The following is a 17,930-nucleotide window of genomic DNA, read 5'->3' as shown; positions in this document are numbered from 1 at the left end:
AGTAGCCTGGTCCTGCTGGATCTGAGATAACCTGGCCCTGCTGGATCTGTGCTAGCCTGGCCCCTGCTCTGCCTGTACTCCCTTCCTCTGGAGAGCCCTGGCCTCCCTCTCAGCTGGCTCCTGTCCCCTGCCAAAATGACCTTTTGGGAAGTGCCTCTGCACTCTGGGTCTGGGGAATGACCTGTTCCCCTCAGTGCATGGCCTGACTCTGTCCTTGGGGGCAGCGGGGGCACAGCAGAGGCCATTCCCTGGCACAGCAAAGGATTTGGGTCTATGGGCACCAGGAATTTGCTGTGGAGGTTTCCCAGGGCATTCAGCAGGGCCATGCTGGGCTCTCAGGGGTAATTAATTGATAATAATGAGGGTGGGGAGGCCCTGACACACATTTCCAGAGAAGCTGTGGCTGCCCCTGGAGCCCTGGCACTGTCCAAGGCCAGGCTGAACTTTGGGGCTTGGAGCAGCCTGGGATAGTGGGAAGTGTCCCTGTTCACATCAGGGTATTGCACTATATGGCCTCTAAAAGTCCCTTCCAATCCAACCTTCTCTCTGATTTCTGAATCTCTTATCTTTTCTTCCCATTCCAGGGGATGGCCAGGTGGATTTTGATGAATTTATGACCATTCTGGGACCTAAGCTGGTGTCGTCAGAGGGCAGGGACGGCTTCCTGGGGAACACAATAGACAGCATATTCTGGCAGGTAAGTGAGCATTGCTTTGATTGCAACTTCAGCCAGCTCTCAGCAGCTTCCAGAGTGGATTTGTTGAGGAGCACAGAATGTTTTACTGAGTGGGAATGATTGTGGAAAGGGTGTTGAGGTCCTTCATGCCAGGGCTGTGGAAGAACATCCCACAGTGGTGGAGGGAGCTGTGTCCAGCCAAGGCCTGTGTTCCTGTGGATGAATGCACTTGGACACAGCAAAGCACCCTGAGATTTGTGCAACACCTCTGGGAGTCTGCAATTCACTTTTGGAAGAGAAAAGCATTTTTCTCCAGGAATCTTTTGAGATGGGAGCCTTGAAGCTGCCTGGCTGCTCCCAAAGTGTGTCCCTGTTCAGTGTCCCTTGGCTGTGGCAGGGGTTGTTCCACACAGAGGGAATGTGCTGGGCAGCTCAGGTCCCACTGGGGTTTCTGCTGAATTCAGGGATGAACTCAGGATAAGCTGTGTTGTACCAGAAAAAGTTTTGCCCCAGGTGCTGCCCTGGGGTGGTTTGGTCCTGCTGGTCCCAGGCACTGGAAGGAGACAGATCCAGCACTGGGAGCTGCTTTTTGCCTGCCCTGCAATGAGACTTTAAACAGCATTGGGGCTTCCAGGAAAAGCAGTCCAGGCTGTTATGGCAGGATCAAAAATCCCCCAAAACACAGAGCTGCACACTTGCAGCCAGTGAATCAAATGTGTGGCTTCCTGTGGGATTCCAGCTCCCTTCACTGACCATCCCACAAAATCTGCTAAGAAACTTTGGCTGTTCCCAAGTTTAATGAAGCAAAAAAGCCAAACCTGGAAATGAGAATTTCTGCCTTCTTTTACAACCCAGACTGAAGAGGGTGGAGCTTTGTAAGATTATTTTAAAAGGCTTTTAAAAGCTTGTTCCTGGCCTCCTGGCATGGGGCAGGAATAACACTGAAAATTCTGCTCTGGATTCCAGGATTTGGTTGTGAAAGCAGGAGTTTGGTGCTGTTGAAGCCCCCATGGTTTGTGATGTCCCTGGGGGCAGTAAATGGCACCAGGAGGGGCAGGACTGGGAGCCAGGGATGTTTTATTGCCTCCACTGCTCCTTGGGAGCCTCATGCCAGCCTGGGAGGGAGAGGAGGGTGCCCCACCCCACCCCACCCCACCCCACTGAGCCACTGGTGCCTTCCAGAACTCCAGCCCCTCAAGAAGCAAAAATCCTCGTAGGAAAATCAAGTTTGTGAGCTGAACTCTTGGATGGGAAGCAGAGAAGTCTGGAGCCTTCCTGAAAATTCTGCTTACAATTTAACCCACAGGTTTTAGTGACCCTCCCCCCTCTGTAAATACCTGGAATGAGGTTGGGAGAAGGGATTGTGCCTGGATTTAGAGCAGCAGGGTTCCTGGGATCAGCCTGCACAGGAACATGGCCCTGGTGCCTCCCTGGCTGTGGTGGGACAGGGAAGGGGGAACAGAGGCTCCAGCTGGGAGCCCTGAATGGGCAGGGACAGCCCCGGGGGCTCCTTCAGGGAGCAAACTCTGACTGTGCTCCAAGTGCTCCGTGGCCTTGGAAAACAAGTTATGGGCTTTAGCACCTCTTTACTCAGCACTTCCCTGCATTTCTGAGCCCTTGAAGAGCTCTGGTTGCTTTTCCTCTGGGGTTGGATTACAATGTCTTTACAGCTTTTTCCCAAAGAAAAAGTAATGAAAAAGTCATGGAAGTGCCATTCAGGGAACAGGTCCCCTTTGCCCATTGCTCCCTGGCTTTATCCAGTCCATCTGCAGGGCCTCAGTCACCTCATCCCTGAGCATTTCTGCATCATCTCCAGGAGGAATCCTGAGGGCAAACCAAGCATTTTTGGGAATCAGGGCTTGGCCCTGTTTCCCATTTCCCCCTGATGGGCAATTTCCACATTTTCTGGAGTGAATGGCAGGGCCTGAGCCTGGGTTCCTGACAGAGCCCTGCAGCCACTCCCAAGGAAGGATTTTAAGGACGGAAGTGGTGCCCACGAGGCTGGCTGTGCCCAGTGCTAGGGGGCAAGGATGGGACAAAAGGGACACCTGGCTGGGCAGTGCCACCAGAAAACTCACCCCAAAGCTTCTGAAATCAGTCCCACTGCAGAGAGAAACCATGTGGGCATCCAGAAGGTGCCTTCCCCTCTCCCTCCAGCCCTCCCCATGCTGGAAGATCTTTGCCAAGCTCATTTCTAAGGGCAGAGACTCCAGGTCCAGTGTTGAACACTTCCTGCAGGATGGAATTTGGAGGAGCTCCAGGCCCTGGGGCTCAGCAACAGGCCCAGAGGGAATAACAGCCCTGGATGACAGGGTTTTAATGAAATGAACCTCTCTGGGGTGGCTAAAATGTTTTGGGAAGTGGGATTGTTAAAAAACAGAGCTGCATCTGCACTGGGTGCAGGAGAATTCTGTGCCCATAGCACTGATGAGGTAATTTGGAAAAGTCAACACTTTGTACCATGACCAGCTGAGAACCAAAGCACTGCCTGATTAATTCCCCCTTCTCCCTTTGCTGTGTGCACGTGGAGGCTGCAGGAATTCCAGGCAGGATATCTGGGGGCTTTGTGTGCCATGAGGGGACAGTGCTGGATCATCCCCTCAGCCATGGTGCCTGTTCATCCCTCAGAGATCACCCGGCACGGATCCCTGGGGCTCAGCAGCAGCCTGGGCATGAAGGGATGGACAGAGCTGCTCTGCAGGAGCGGCAGGAGCAGAATTCCAATGGGGAGATACTGCTCAGAGCTCTCATTTCTCACTGCTGGGATGGCTCTGCAGGACTGGGGAGATCCTGCACAGGGAACAGCTCAGCAGCTGTTTGTGTTTGGGGAACCCTTTCCTTTCTCCAGGCTTCCACAGACTTTTGCTAGGGGGAGGGATATCCTGGGGTTATGATCTTTGATGGGTGAGTAGGAATGGCCAAAAATCCACCAGCACCCCTGTGCAAGGAGGGAGGGATGTGCAGGGACAGGCCAGGGACAGCAGGACCCCTGAGGTCTGAGCTGCACCCTCAGCACAGGCACCAAAGGACACTTGCTCCCTGGAAAATGGAACAGGGACCACATCCCTGTGGGGGGCTGCATTTGGGGCTGGCTGGGGAGGGAATTTAAGGAGAGGAAAGCGGGATCAGCACTGGCTGGGAACAGGGGAGAGCACAGGGACATGACTGGGACGGGACAGGGAGGTTTCCCTGCCCATCCCAGCCACTGAGGTTTAGAGCTCTGCCCATCCCTAATCCAGTGTGCAGTTAGAGCTGAGAATACAGGAGAGTCCCAGGGGACAGATCTGAGCTCTCCCGATCTGGTCAATCAATTAGTGCCTTAATAGAGTGAAATGAAGGGGAAAATGTGTGGGAGTGGCAGTGGCACAGGGCAGGGCATGGAGGGGCTGTGGAGGGAGCAGGGAATGTAGGAGCAGGGAATGAGGGGGGGTGTTGGGGCTGTCTCCAAAGACAATTTTGCCTGTAGAGGATTTTTCTTTATGGAGTTCAGAGATAAACCTGCTATAGTTGCTTCCTGTGTGTGTTTCTCCTTCTGTCCCTGCAGAGGAGTTAATCTGATGATGGCAAATGAGCCTTGCTGCAGAGGAATTGTTTGTGTCTGTGTCCAATTTGATGTGGGAACAGATCCCCCTCTGGGGTCAGCTCTTCCTCCCTCTGCTCCTCCTCCTCCTCCTTCTGAGGCAGTGCAGCCCCTCTAGGCAGGTGCAGGATGTTGTAAAACGACAGGATGGGACATTTTACATCTTGCAGCAGAAATTTTTTGCTGGTGCTGAGCTGCTCTGCTGCAAAAATCTCAATTCCTGGATCTCAGGAGCTGCTGTGTCAGCTTTTCAATGAACCTTCTCAAATCGACTGTTAGGGAGGAAGAGAGGTGGGAGATTGGGAAGGAATTCTGTACTCAGAGGGTGGCAGGGTGCCCAGAGCAGCTGTGGCTGCCCCTGGATCCCTGGACAGTGGAAGGTGTCCTTGCCATGGCAGGGGGGCTTTAAAGTCCCTTCAAGCCAACCCATTCCAGGTCTCTGTGTTTCACAGATTCAGTGCCCTCCCTCTTGGTGGATGCTCTGGGGTTTAAATCAAGAAAAGCAGTTGAAAGTTTGGGTGGAAATTTGATACACAAAAAGATGGAGAATTTGGGCTGGACCATTGCACCAGGAACACCTTCCCAGATCCTCTTCCACCAAACAAATCATCTCACAGCACTACCTTGTTCTGGGCAGCACCTTTTGATTGTTGAACCTGAGATATCTTCAAGCGATTTCCACAGAAAAAAAATCCATACATTTAAAATATCAACCATTTCTTGGGTTTTCCCAGCTGGAAAAGTAAAGGAGAGGTTGGAAACCTTGGCATTGATTATCCTGCAAAACCACTGCAGTGTGAGCTGGGAGCCAAGGGAGAAACCTTTCCTGGGACACTCAGCTGTGGTCATTGTGTTCACCAGTGCCCCTGAACTCCAGTGTCCTGACCATATCCTAATTTCAGAATTAAATATCTCCTGCCATAACTGCTCTTGCAGTTTAAGTCATGGTTTCCTCATATCCATATTGAAAAGGTAAGATTTTCCATGGGAGGATGCAGGTGGCTGGTGTGAAGTTCATCCCAAAAAACCTGGGACACTTCTCTGTGTGCTTTAGCTCATCCCAGATAACCTGGGACACCCTCAGGGTGTCCCTTGGAGCTATCAGGGGGAAACAGCCATTCCCAGGGTACAATTCAAGGGATCTGCTTTGGCATCAGCCTCAGGAAAGGATAAATTGTGCTTTAGAGGTGCCATTTTTACTGCATTTGGTATAAAAAATGTGGGGGGAAGTGGCTCAGGTGGAGCTGGTGCACTGGGGACAGTGAAATGTCACCTCGTGGGACCCAGCAAGGCTTTCAAGGCCTTTTTGATTTGAGTTCAGCTCTGTGGTGCTGTTATCAGTGGAAAGGGAATAGTTCTGCTGCCTCACTGAACCTCCCTTTGCTGCCAGGACATTCCCCTGTTGCTCTCTGTGGATTTGTGGCAGCCCAGGGAGAGCTGAGCCCATGCAGGGGTGAATCCATGTCCAGACACTGCTCCCTGTCCCTAGGCCTGTGTCCAGATGTGCTGGCACAGCTGGAGCAGCTCTGAGCACTGCAGGGGTTCATGCCCTGGACCCTGGTGGCACAGCTGTCCCTGTGGCCCTGCAGGAGCTCTGTGCAGAGGATGAACACAGCACAGCAATTCTGGGAGGCCTCACATTCATGTGCCTGTGGAGGGACCTCCTTTCCACCCCCACATTTTCCCTGAAACAAAATCCACCCTCCCAAATCTCCAGGGCTGAGTTTACAGCTCAGCACTGGAGGCACTGGAGATGGCAAAGTTTTGGAAGCAGCAAAACAGGAGAAAAGCAGGATTTCCTTGTCCAGCTGTGGTTTGGAGCTTCAAGCAGCACATTCAGCCCTCAGAAATGCTCTGCAGCTTTGGTTCAGAGCCTGTTTCAAGCAGGCAGTTGATATCCAGAGTGTTCCTGCCTGCTGAGGTCAGGATCTGGCTGCCCTGGAAGATGTGCCCTGGAAGGTGTGACTGGGCTTTGTGCACCCTCTGCAGCACTCAGGGACACTTCCAGCAGCTCTAATGGTCCAGAGGTTCTTCATTCTGTGCCAGTTTATTTATAAACTCAGTTGGCAGCTCCAGGCCTTTTTTGAGGAGCTTTTTCCTCTTGCTTGGTGTATGAAACAGGAGTTGTACTGTGGATTTCTCAGGGATTTGCTTGGAAGTGTCAGGAGCAGCCTGTAAGAAAGGTGAATGTGAGAGAGCATCACCAGAGGGGTGCTTGGCACACAGCTGGGAGAGGCTTCCCAGCTTTTTGTGGGATCTTTCCTGAGGGGATCAGAGTCCCCAGCACCCCGAGGACCAGGATCCACTGCTAGTGCTGGTTTTCTTGGAATTATTACAATTTTTCCTTTGGAAAAGCCTCTTTGGGTGACGGAGCAGAGGCAAACCCCAAACGCCCCTCACTCCCAGTGAGAAGAAGGAGTCTCTGCCAGAGAGAAGGCTCCACCCACCCTTAAATCACAATCCAGAGGTCAGGATCATCCATCCATCATCCATCCATCCATCATCCATCCATCCATCATCCATCCATCATCCATCCATCCATCCATCCATCCATCCATCCATCCATCCATCATCCATCCATCCATCCATCCATCATCCATCCATCATCCATCCATCCATCCATCCATCCATCATCCATCCATCATCCATCCATCCATCCATCATCCATCATCTATCTATCCATCCATCATCCATCCATCCATCATCCATCCATCATCCATCATCCATCCATCCATCATCCATCCATCCATCCATCCATCGATCATCCATCCATCCATCCATCCATCCATCATCCATCCATCCATCCATCCATCCATCCATCCATCCATCCATTCATCATCTATCTATCCATCCATCCATCCATCCATCCATCCATCCATCCATCCATCCATCCATCCATCTTCTCTGCCCAGAGGAGAGGACATGGAAGGATTGGGAATCTTTTGGCTTCCCTGGATACTTCCTGTAACAAATTCCTCTCTCACTGCAGTGCAGGAATTTTGTTGAGGGAAGTCTTAATGGACTCAAAGAAAAGTCTGATTTTCATGGAGATCAGAGTTTGGGAATTGTTTAAAACAGACTTAGCTTGTTTTATTTCTTCTTCTTTGCTAAAGAATCCCCACTGTGAGATACAAATCTACACATTGACCTGCCTCCAAACCCTGGCATTCAGTGGAGTAAAAATATTGAGGAAACTGAACTAAAGCTTGAAAAAGAAGGAAAACCAGGAAAATAGACACTCCATTGCTCAGAAACAAGCAGAACCCCTGAGGTGTCAGCAAGTGTTTGCAACAAAGAAATGTGTTAGGAAGAAAATGACCTTTTCTGTGAAAGAAAATCTTAAAAAAAATTACCTGTTGGGGAAAAATAAAAAGAGACCTTTGGAAAAATGCAAATGAAGAAGCTGCAAAGATCCTGATGCTAGGGGTGGGGGAGTGCTGGGGCTCCTTAGGGTGAGCGGTGAGGGGAGGAAAGGCCTGCAGGAGTGTGTATCCCAGATTTGCAGTGCAGTCTGCTGGAACCTGGCACCAACAGCCCTGGCACAGGGTGCCCTGAGCAGCCGTGGCTGCCCCATCTCTAACAGTGCCCAAGGCCAGGCTGGACACTGGGGTTGGAGCAGCCTGGGATGGTGGAAGGTGTTGGGGTTGGAATGGGATGGGTTTGAAGGTCTTCCCCAACCCAAACCCTTCTGGGATTCTGGAAGTGCCCCCTGGAGGCTCCAGGGCTGAGTGACCTTGGGGTGTTTGTGATGCTCTCCAGATGTCTCCTGAGCACAGCCCTGGAGCAGCTCCTGCCAGGGCCACCTGGGGCTGGGCTTCTCCCCCTGCAGAGGCACCAGGGGCAGTTTGGAGCTCTCCCTGGAGGAGAGAGGTGTCCCCTCTGCCCCCATGCTCATCCAGCTGTCACCTATGTGTGTGTCCCCAGCACAGGGCACAGCTGTCCCACCACTGCTGGCCCTCACATCTTCCTGAGCTGCTGGCAGGATGGGGACAACCCTGTGGCCACCAGGGTGGAGATGTGTGCTGGCCATCCCTGCTGAGGAGGTGGGGATGGCCTGGGTGTCCTGCAGTCCCAGCTCCATCCTGCCCTGTCCCCTGGGCCACCCTGCTGTGGCAGGAGGAGGGACAGGGGCTGGGCCACCTCCTTCGCCTTTCTTTGGGATCTTGCCCTGATTTCTCCAGGCAGTTGTGCCACCAGTGCTGCCACTGGGGCTGTTGTGCTTTAGTTTGGAGGTTTTTATATAAGTTTAGGGTTTTTTTTACTTTGTTTTGGGTTTTCTGTCAATAATTTCTGGGCTCTTGGGTGGTGTGGAGGGACTGAGGGCGTTTGTGGTGCTGTGACCATCTCACATCACAGTGCCCTCTGAGCCAGGCAGACCCTTCCCAGGTTCTGAATTTATCAGCAAATTTCCCAGCAGATCCCTAATGCAGTTTTACCAAGTGAATGGAACAATGCTGATTTTCAAGAGAAATTCCTTGAGGATTTTTCTTTAAACAAATTTACCACTTCACTGAGAACCTGTTTCTCTGCCTGGGTGTTTTCTGCACCATCATTTCTCTGAGGAGGTTTGGGTTTATTTTTGTGCTGACAAAGACAGAAATCTGTGCTCTGAGGTGGCTGCAGCCTCCAGAGCTGGAAGGGCTGATCTGGTGTACAGAGATATTTGTTTTGTTATTCTTGCTGTTGAGTACACAACACTATCAAGTGGTCATTAGAATAAATGATTCTGTGATCCAATACATTTACTCAGTTAAAAGAATGTAGAACAGCAGGAGCCCAGAGCAACCTGAGGGAGCTGTGGAAAGATCCAATATTTCCAGTGGGAAGTGCTCAGAATTGATTTTTATAATTTCTGAATGTGAATAAGCAGATCTGGCACCTAAGGGGAAGATGTCTGCTCCCAGTGAGCCACAATAATGCAGCAGTTACCTCCAGAGATGGATTTTAGTGTCCGCATTTCCTGCTCTGAGCAGAGCCAGCCCTCGGGATGACCCAGCAAGGTGGAGCTGATGGGAGGGTTTGGAGCAGGGAGTGGGAGCTGCTGCCTTCCCTGGGGAAGGGATCGGGGAGTCATCCCCTGACAGTGTTTTGCGTGTTTTTCATCTCCTGCCCCTGCTGGGAGTTGGTGCCGATGTTTCCCCCGGGAGTCCCTGCCCGGGGGATCATTATCAAACACATCCCTGGCACTGCAGCAGCTCCCCCTGTGCCCCGCAGCCCCAGTGCCCTCAAACTCGGGAGTCACAGCAATAAAGAGACAAATTAAACAAACGGAGGTATTTGACAGGAGCAGAGCCCGAGCAGAGCTGTCAGGGAGGCAGCCAGGCTGGGTGGAAGTGCCACATTCCAGGGATTTCAGGGACTCTGATCCCGTGTCCCTGAACCTCAGCTTCCAGCACTTGTGTTCTTTGTGTATGAGACAATTGAGGGAATGTAAATATTTATTTTATGGCCAGCTGGTGTGTGGGTGCACGCTTTCACAACATAATCCAGGATTAAAGTGCCAGAGGGCAGGGCTGGATGGGATATTGGGTAGGAATTGTTCCTGTGAGGGTGGCAGGCCATGGCACAGGGTGCCCAGAGCAGCTGTGGCTGCCCCTGGATCCCTGGCAGTGCCCAAGGCCAGGTTGGACACTGGGGCTGGAGCAGCCTGGGACAGTGGAAGGTGTCCCTGCCATGGCAGGGGTGGCACTGGATGGGCTTTAAGGTCACTCCCACCCAAACCATTCTGGGATTCCAGATTTAGGTTAAATTAATTAAATTTAATTGGCTAAATTTATTAATTTAGCCCTAGTGTTGGCTTCCCTTTGCTCTGTCAGCCCTGTCCTGGCACTTTTCAATGCCACAGTTTTAGCACAGACAGGAAAGCTCCACTGAACTCGCACTTAAAACCCCCTGTGTGGATATTCCAAATACCCTCCAGCAAACTGCACCTCTTTTTCCTACTGCCATTTGAAAGTTCTCGAATTCAAGGGCATTTTCAGGGCAGAAGTGGAATTTATTATAATCACAGAATCAAATGAGGATGAAACTTCCCAGGAACTGCTGGCTCAGCTCAGGATAGGTGTGGAAAATAACCCCTCTTGCCCAGGACTGTTGTTTTGTGAACTTTCAGGAGGAGAATAAAGCCCTGTGAGGATGGAGAGAGTGGACAGAACCCTCCCCTCTGTCCTGATGTTGAGGCTTTGTCACCTTCAGCCCCTTCTGCGCTTTCCTCAACTTCCTGTGCAGAGGGGTTCAGTTTAATCCCTTGATCTGGGGAAAAACCCCAGCAGATCAGTGCTGCACATGGCTCAGAACAGAGATGGTGGGAAACAGGCAAACTGGTGTGGGACAGGGCTGAAGTGGCCCAAAGCAGCTCCAGAACTGCTCCAGAACTGCTGCAGAACTGCTCCAGAACTGCTCCAAACCCACTTTTGGGCTGGCAGGGGAAATGTCCTGGTACCCTGAGCCAATCCTTTGGGTGTGATCTCAGCTCTTTGGGAAGATTTAGATTTAGGTTTTAGGTTTGTGTTTTGGTTCACATCTTAATTAATTGCTGGACCTGGCACAGGCAGGGAAATGCTGGCATAAATCTTCCAAGATCAGGATCTTGGGAAGGAAGGGAAGAGCTGAGCCTGGTGTGTGTGTGTGCTGTGCTCCTTCCTCCTGCGCTGAATTGGGGTTTTCATTTCAGGTAGGTGTGTGATACCTCACAGAATATTTACACTGATGATTGGGAATAACCAACACATTTTTGTGGCTCCAATTCCCTTCAAATTGCCTCTGTTTTTACCCAATTGGGATTTCGATCAAAGGCTTTGAAATTGTTGTTAGACCCTGAATTCCTGCCCTGTTTTTCCTGAATATGTGCCTGGTTTTCATCAATGTGTTTTAAAATGCGTTTCACTCAACATGACACAACACCCTCATTTATCTGGGGCCTGTTTCTCAACAAACAAATCAAATGAGGTTTCTCTTGTATCACTTGGAACAGAAAATAGAGGACTGAGCCAAAGGAAAATGACTTTGAGGTATTTGATGTGGAGTTTTGCATTTCTTTAGCTCCCAGCAGTTTGTCCTGTGTGACCCTGGGGTTGTCACACATGGCCTGGCTGGCACTGAAGTGCACTGAACTGGGGCAGGTGTCCCCCAGGCTGGTGACAAGGACCTGCAAACCTGAATTGTAAAGGTACTTCCACAGCAGCAGCCCACTACTGTGGCATCCCAGTGCCAGAGGGCAGGGATAGATGGGATACTGGGAAGGAATTGTTCCCTGTGAGGATGGGCAGCCTGGGACAGTGGGAGGTGTCCCTGCCATGGCAGGGGTGGGATGGGATGAGCTTTAAGGTCCTCCCCACCCAACCCATTCCATGGTCCTGGGGCTCACAACAGCACTTTCTGAGAGCCTTTCTTCTCTGGCAGTGGTGACTTGTTCTCTCTCCAAACTTCCCCCAGATCTCCCTGGGCTAAAGATGATCATCATCCATGTCCTGAAGAATGATCACTCCTCTGGCAGCCTGGATCTGCTTTGCCAGCAGCCTCTCCCTCTCCAAGAGTGTTCATTATTCACAGAATCCCAGAATGGTTGGGGTTGGTGGCACCTTGCAGCCCATTCAGTGCCACCCCCTGCCATGGCAGGGACACCTCCCACTGTCGCAGGCTGCTCCAGCCCCAGTGTCCAACCTGGCCTTGGGCACTGCCAGGGATCCAGGGGCAGCCACAGCTGCTCTGGGCACCCTGTGCCAGGGCCTGCCACCCTCACAGGGAGGAATTTTGTTCTTTCCCACATCCAGGGGCCAGCAGGACTCTGCCAGGGCAGGGAAGGAGCAATGGGAGAAGGAGCAGACAGAGGGCTGGGAGTGCCCCCAGCCCTGAGGAATCCTCTCCTCTCCTCTCCCTACCTGGATGGCTCTGGAGCCAGCTGAGCACTGATTGCTGAGCAGGAATTAAATCAGGGCAGTCAAAGCCCGAATCCACCCCAGCCATGCACACTCGAGGACAAGCTCCTGACGTTTGTGGTAATCAGCATGGAGTGGCTGATTACAGGCCATTAAAATTCACCAGGAACGATTCTAATCCTCTCTCTACTTCCAGCCCGGCTCTTTTCCAGGTGTTGGGTAATCAGTGCTGACTTTAACCCTGACACAGTTCCCCTGCTTGGGCATGGAGCTGCTGCCTCTGTCCCACAGCAGACAGGAAAACAAGGCAAGAATAATCGGATTTATAGAAGACAAGGCCTGGAATCTGCAGGAGGAAACACCCTGGAAGTGTTCTGTCACACTCCTGCATCCAGGGGTGCAGGAGAAATAAGATGATGTTAAAAATTTAATTGCAACAAGAGCTGACAACTTGTGTGGTGGGGAGTTCGTTGCATCTCAGAAATTTGTGGGGAATGTGGTAACTTTATTGCATTTATTATGATAACTTTATAATTTTAATTCTTGTTTTCTTAATGTGAAACTGGAAAAGCTCCGAGCTTTTCTTCCCTGAAAGTGTCTTTTCCACAACATCAGGAACAACCCAGTCCTTACTAAGGTCATTACAGACTTTGTTTAGAGACCTTAAACCTGCCCAGGATAATTTACATTATCCCCACCTGCCTCTGGCTGCTTTCAGAACCTCGTGCTATTTGATAGACATGGAAATTGCTCCTGCAATCGAAGCTGCAGTCAGTTCATTTAGTGCCTGCACAATGAAATCCCTCGGAGCCTTTCCTGGCTGGGTCACAGCTGCCCGAGGACTGGGGGCTCAGCGCCCCTTGGCAGGCAGGATGCTCCTGCTGCTCCCCCAGCTCTCAGCTGCTTCCACAGCCCCCAGGGCTGGGAGGGGGCTGAGGGGGGGATGAAGTCCCAGTTAAGCCTTTAAGTGGCCTTTTGTCACTCCCGGGTCGTTATCTGTGGGGTGGCAGCGCTTTGCGGGGGCTGCAGTGTCCCTCACCCTCTGTGCCCTCCCTGCCAGGCACCAGGGCTCCTCTGTCACACAGGGGTGGGGACACAGGTGGCTGTCACCTGTCCCCATCATGGCTCTCAGCCTCAGGAGCCCCTCGTGGCTGTCACTCCTGGTGACACAGTGGTGCTGATGATGGCTCTGGGTCAGACACTGGTGCAGCTTCATCAGGTCCAGTCCTGGAGGCTTCCTTGCCTTAATTCCTGCACTAAAGAGGGGAGCAGGAGGAGATCCCAGGAGCCATGGAATGATTTGGGGTGGAAGGGACCTGAAGGCCACCTTGTTCCAGCCTCTTCCTCTATCCCAGGCTGCTCCCAGCCCTGTCCAGCCTGGCCTTGGACACTTCCAGGGGTGCAGAGGCAGCCACAGCTTCTCTGAGATGTTCAAATTCCATGATTCTGTGACTCTCTAATTCCATGATTTCCTGGCTCTGGGAAGCAGGACACAGCTCTGGTGCTCTGAATTAGAATTAGCAGCTCCTGCTGTGGCCACACTGGATGTGCAGAGAGATCATTTCCAATAACCTGCCCCTCTCTTTAAACACAAACCTCAAGCAGGTGCAGCCACCATGTCCCAAGTAATGAACTGCATACAAAATGAGATCTAGAATTCCACTGAGAAGGCTTTTCTGTAGCAAGGAATAAATAAAATCCCTGATTATGAGGACTTTGATCACTGGTGTTGCACCTGAAAAGCTGCAGAGGTCAAAGTCTCAGCTCATTGCAGGGATTGAAACATTTTTTGTTCCCAATTAGAGAACCATTAAGGTTGGAAAAGACCTTTGAGATCATCACGTCCAACCTAAAGTCAAAGTGAAGGAGATACAGGAAATGGGAGGACATCAAACACAAACAGATCCATCCATTTGAACCTATCACTGAAATGTGAATCCGAAGAGGAGAGCCTGGATGTTGGAGACATGGAAAGGGATTTCAGGAGCTCCTGGATTGCTGGATCATAACAATAAATGAAACCTTGATTTAGACATTGATTGAAAACAGTCCCCAGTTGCACAGTACAAGGGGGGGATAGTGTCAGGGTGCTTTCAGCCACTTGTTTTTAGCCAGTTTTGCCAAACTGGAGAATCTTTTGGGCACAATGACAATTGCAGTGACATTGAGGAGGCAGCAATATTCCCTCTCAGTGTGCAGGTCACCGTGGGTGGGGGATGATGAAGCCCTGTTCCCTTTTAGCATGAACAAGACATGTTCAAACTTTAAATACTTCAAATATCACTGACAATAAAAAGTCACATTCTTTCAACGTGATGAACCCAGTGATTCATAAGTCTCTGTTCTCTTTAGAGCAGGAGAAGGTACCTAGGCTGGAAGTATTTCCCAGAAAATCGGATTTTCATCTGTGGGGATGGGGACCAACCCTTGCTTGAGGGCAGGCCCCACCTGCAGAGGTGACAGGGCCACAGTTATGCAGCCAGAGCACCCCAGGGGCACCTGGAAGGTGACAAAAGGCTGGATCAGGGAGTGAATCCCTCCACCAGCATCCCTCTGCCAGACACCCTCACAGAACAGAATCCCAGGGGCAGCTGAGGAATGAACTCAGCTGTCAAAGGAGAGGGATCTGCTGATCAAATCCATCCTGCTGGAGTTGCTGAGCCACAGAGGGAGCAGGAGCCTAGGCTTAAGGGGAGAAGTCAATCAGTTAATGGCTTTAATTAGCAATCTTTTCATGTCTTCCCCTCAGCACAGGCACAGATTTGCCCACACTGGGGTTTGCAGTCCCCGTGGCACTGCGATTCAAACTCTCCCTTGGATGTGTCACTTAATGAACAGAACCTCCCCCTTTTTTCCAAGCAAAACAGACTTGGGGCTCCATTTGAAGCCTCTCTGTGGCAGAGCCCGTGCCTGGGCACATCCACTGCAGCTGCTCTGGTTTCTCCTGTTTCCCTCGTTCCCTTTCTCCTCTGGCTCCTTGAGGAGTAAATCCAAGTGCTGCATGTTCAATTTTTCTGCGGGAAGCAGGAATTTCACATCCCCTCAGTCTCAGTGTGTGATGAGCTACCAGGGGAGCAGGACTCCTGAAATCCCAGGAACTGATCTGATCACACAGGCAGAGCTTGTGGTTGCTTTAGGGTATGGTCGGATCAACAAGATAAAATTTTAATTAAATTACAATGATTCCCAGGTTCAATGGATGCTCCAGTTTTCAGTGTTCCTTGGAAACAAATCCCACAAGCGCTGAGCTTTGTGAAGCTGAGGCATGTGGGGTTATTGCTGCCAACCCACTGGGGCATGGAATGGGAGGGATGGAGATGGCTCAGGAGTGAGGTCACCTGCTCAGGATGGCTCAGAACCTCCTGCCACAGCTCCCTGAAGTGCCACCTGCCAATGGCTCAAAAGGCCTCTGTTTGTCACCCTCAGGAGCACCTGAACCTGAGTGTGTTGGATGTGCCAGGGGGAAGATTCCCTTTTTTTACACCAGTTCCTCACCCCCCAGCGTGGGAAGGTCAGGCAGAGATCCCAGCAGTGGAGCTGCAGTTCTCTGGCACAGAACCCACGTTGTCCCCACTGCGGCAGCATCACAAGCAAACTCCTTCCTGCAGAGAAAGACATCTCCCACAGTTCTGGACCTCTGGCTTTATTCAATCCCAGGAAAACCTGTTTTTTTTTCCCCAGCTCCTCAGCCCTGCCTGATTTGCCAGCCTGCTGCATTCCTTCCTTTGAGCTGTTGCTGCCCCAAAATGTCCCTGTGCTTATCACTTTTCCTTGCACCAAGAGCTTTTAGCACAGACAGGGTGGATTTAGCGCTGCCCATGTGCAGCTTCCTTCCCCATCTGTTTCTCACTTGCTTCTGAAACATTTCAGAGCAAAATCTCATCCTCATAAAATCAGTACTGATAGGAACAGAGAGCAACGGGGCTGCTGCTCCACGTGCATTGTTCCAAGCTGCCTGTGGAGTGGGTAATGGGGAATTATTGCAAATATTGTGTGTGTTTACATTTCTTTTATTAATAACTTCATCCAGCAGAGCTTCAGAGTTTCCTTACACTGGGAATAGAGGTTGGATCTTGTTGAGAAGTGAGTTTGTCTCTGTCTAAAAACCTTCTGGCTGTGCACTCCAGCAGGGCTGGAAGCAGCAGGGGATGCTGAAAGCCATGGTTTGGAAGCCATCAGGAGGCATAACGTGCAAAGGAGCAGCTGCTGGGCAGTGCTGACTCTGCACACACCACACCCAGCAGCTTCTGCTGCTTCTCTGCTCTCGTGGCTCCTGGGCCAAAGCTCTGCCTGACCAGAGGCACAAAGCCAGCACTCGCCATCCCCCAGAAGAGTCATGGAATATCCTGGAAGGGAGCACAGGGATCATCCAGCCCCGGGCCCTGCACAGACACTCCAACAACCCCTCCCTGTCCAAACACTCCTGGAGCTCTGGCAGCCTCAGGGCTGTGCCCATTCCCTGGGGAGCCTGAGCAGTGCCAGCACCTCTGGGGGAAGAACTTTTCCCTGAGATATACCCTAAGAAGCCAGAGCATGGATTTGCCACCTTGCTTTGTTCCCGGTGGAGCACCTAGGGAGCATTTATTCCTTTTTCCAGTCTGTCATTTTACCAAGAAATGGTTGCTGGGGGAAAAGAAATGTTTTGTGTTTTCAGATTTGATTTTGTGCCCCCCTCCTTTTGCCCTGGGGGGTGACCGTTGTGCTTTGGATTCTACTTAACACCAGGCTTTGGAGTCCAATGCATTGCTGGGATGTGTGTGCAACAATTCCAGATAACCCAGACAATGCAGACACCTGGATTTGTGTTTAATTCCTACCTGAGCCTTTGCCATGGCCTCTCACGTGGGAAGACCTGCTCCATCCTCCCTGGAAAGGACTCAGCTGCTTTGTTTTGCTATTTGGGTGCTTTTTCCTAATGCTTGGCTGACATTTCCTCCATCATTCCTTTGTTTTCATGTGCCTGTGGAGCTGGGGATGAAGTCAGGAGTTCTCAGAAGGACTGCCAGGCAGGGAAGCAGCCTCAGTAATAAAAGGCATAAAAACAACCCCCCTCCTAAACCAAATCCATTATTTCCTTGCTCACACACTGAAAATGCAAACTCAACTTATTAACTCAGCATTCACTCCTCATTCCATGATTTTATGTTAGCCTTTTATATCCATAATATCCATTTTCCACTTTCATAACACCCAACAAGAAATCCCTTCCCAATCCCGCCCTCTTTGTTCTCCTCTGTTTGCAGGCAGTCTGACTCAGCAGGAGCACATCTGGAGCTCAGCTGCAGCTGTGCTCCCAGCCTACTGTGGGATTTTTGGGGAGTCTCAGCCCTCCCACACTGAATTTGAGGCAGTAACTGGAGCTTGTGTGGAGCAGTTGAAGATAATGCTGTGCCAAAATGAAACTTTGATAAACAAGTTGGTTTTCCCTTTTATTTCCAGTGAGAAACTGGATGTGCAGTGCAAAATATTAAACTGCACATTTGGAAAGTGGGTTAGTCCTGGATCTGGTGAACTTTGAGGCTTTGGGACCAAAGGGTGCTCAGGGGTTTGCATAAAACAACACAATGTGTCAAGGGGATGAGTTCACATCAGTGAGCTGTGTTATCCATTCAAATGAGCCAAATTTCCATGGATAAGGAGACAGAAAACTCAGGTGTGCCAGGTTTTCCTGGTTGTTGCCAGTGTAATTCCCACCAGCCCTTAAAATGCAGGAAAATGGCACAATTCTCCAAAATATAAAAACCCACTTGGCCCAACAGTTCCTGGATTCGAGAGAAATGTAAAATGTAACTCATTA

General features: G+C 51.0%; 1 protein-coding gene across 5 annotated transcripts in view; it reads left to right on the top strand.

The window, feature by feature from the left end:
• Positions 1 to 17,930, top strand: part of CALN1 (calneuron 1) — a 140,809-nt gene that overhangs the window by 92,887 nt on the left and 29,992 nt on the right. For all 5 annotated transcript variants that reach the window (XM_033078551.2, XM_033078555.2, XM_033078552.2 and 2 more), the window contains one exon: positions 585 to 697. In XM_033078551.2, the coding sequence (XP_032934442.1) occupies positions 585 to 697 (113 nt within the window). The remainder of the gene's footprint in view (positions 1 to 584; positions 698 to 17,930) is intronic.

This window comes from Catharus ustulatus, chromosome 22 (assembly GCF_009819885.2).
Source record: "Catharus ustulatus isolate bCatUst1 chromosome 22, bCatUst1.pri.v2, whole genome shotgun sequence".
Lineage (NCBI taxonomy): Eukaryota > Metazoa > Chordata > Aves > Passeriformes > Turdidae > Catharus > Catharus ustulatus.
Note: the sequence above shows the minus strand (reverse complement) of the source record. Positions and strands in the feature narration are given on the sequence as shown.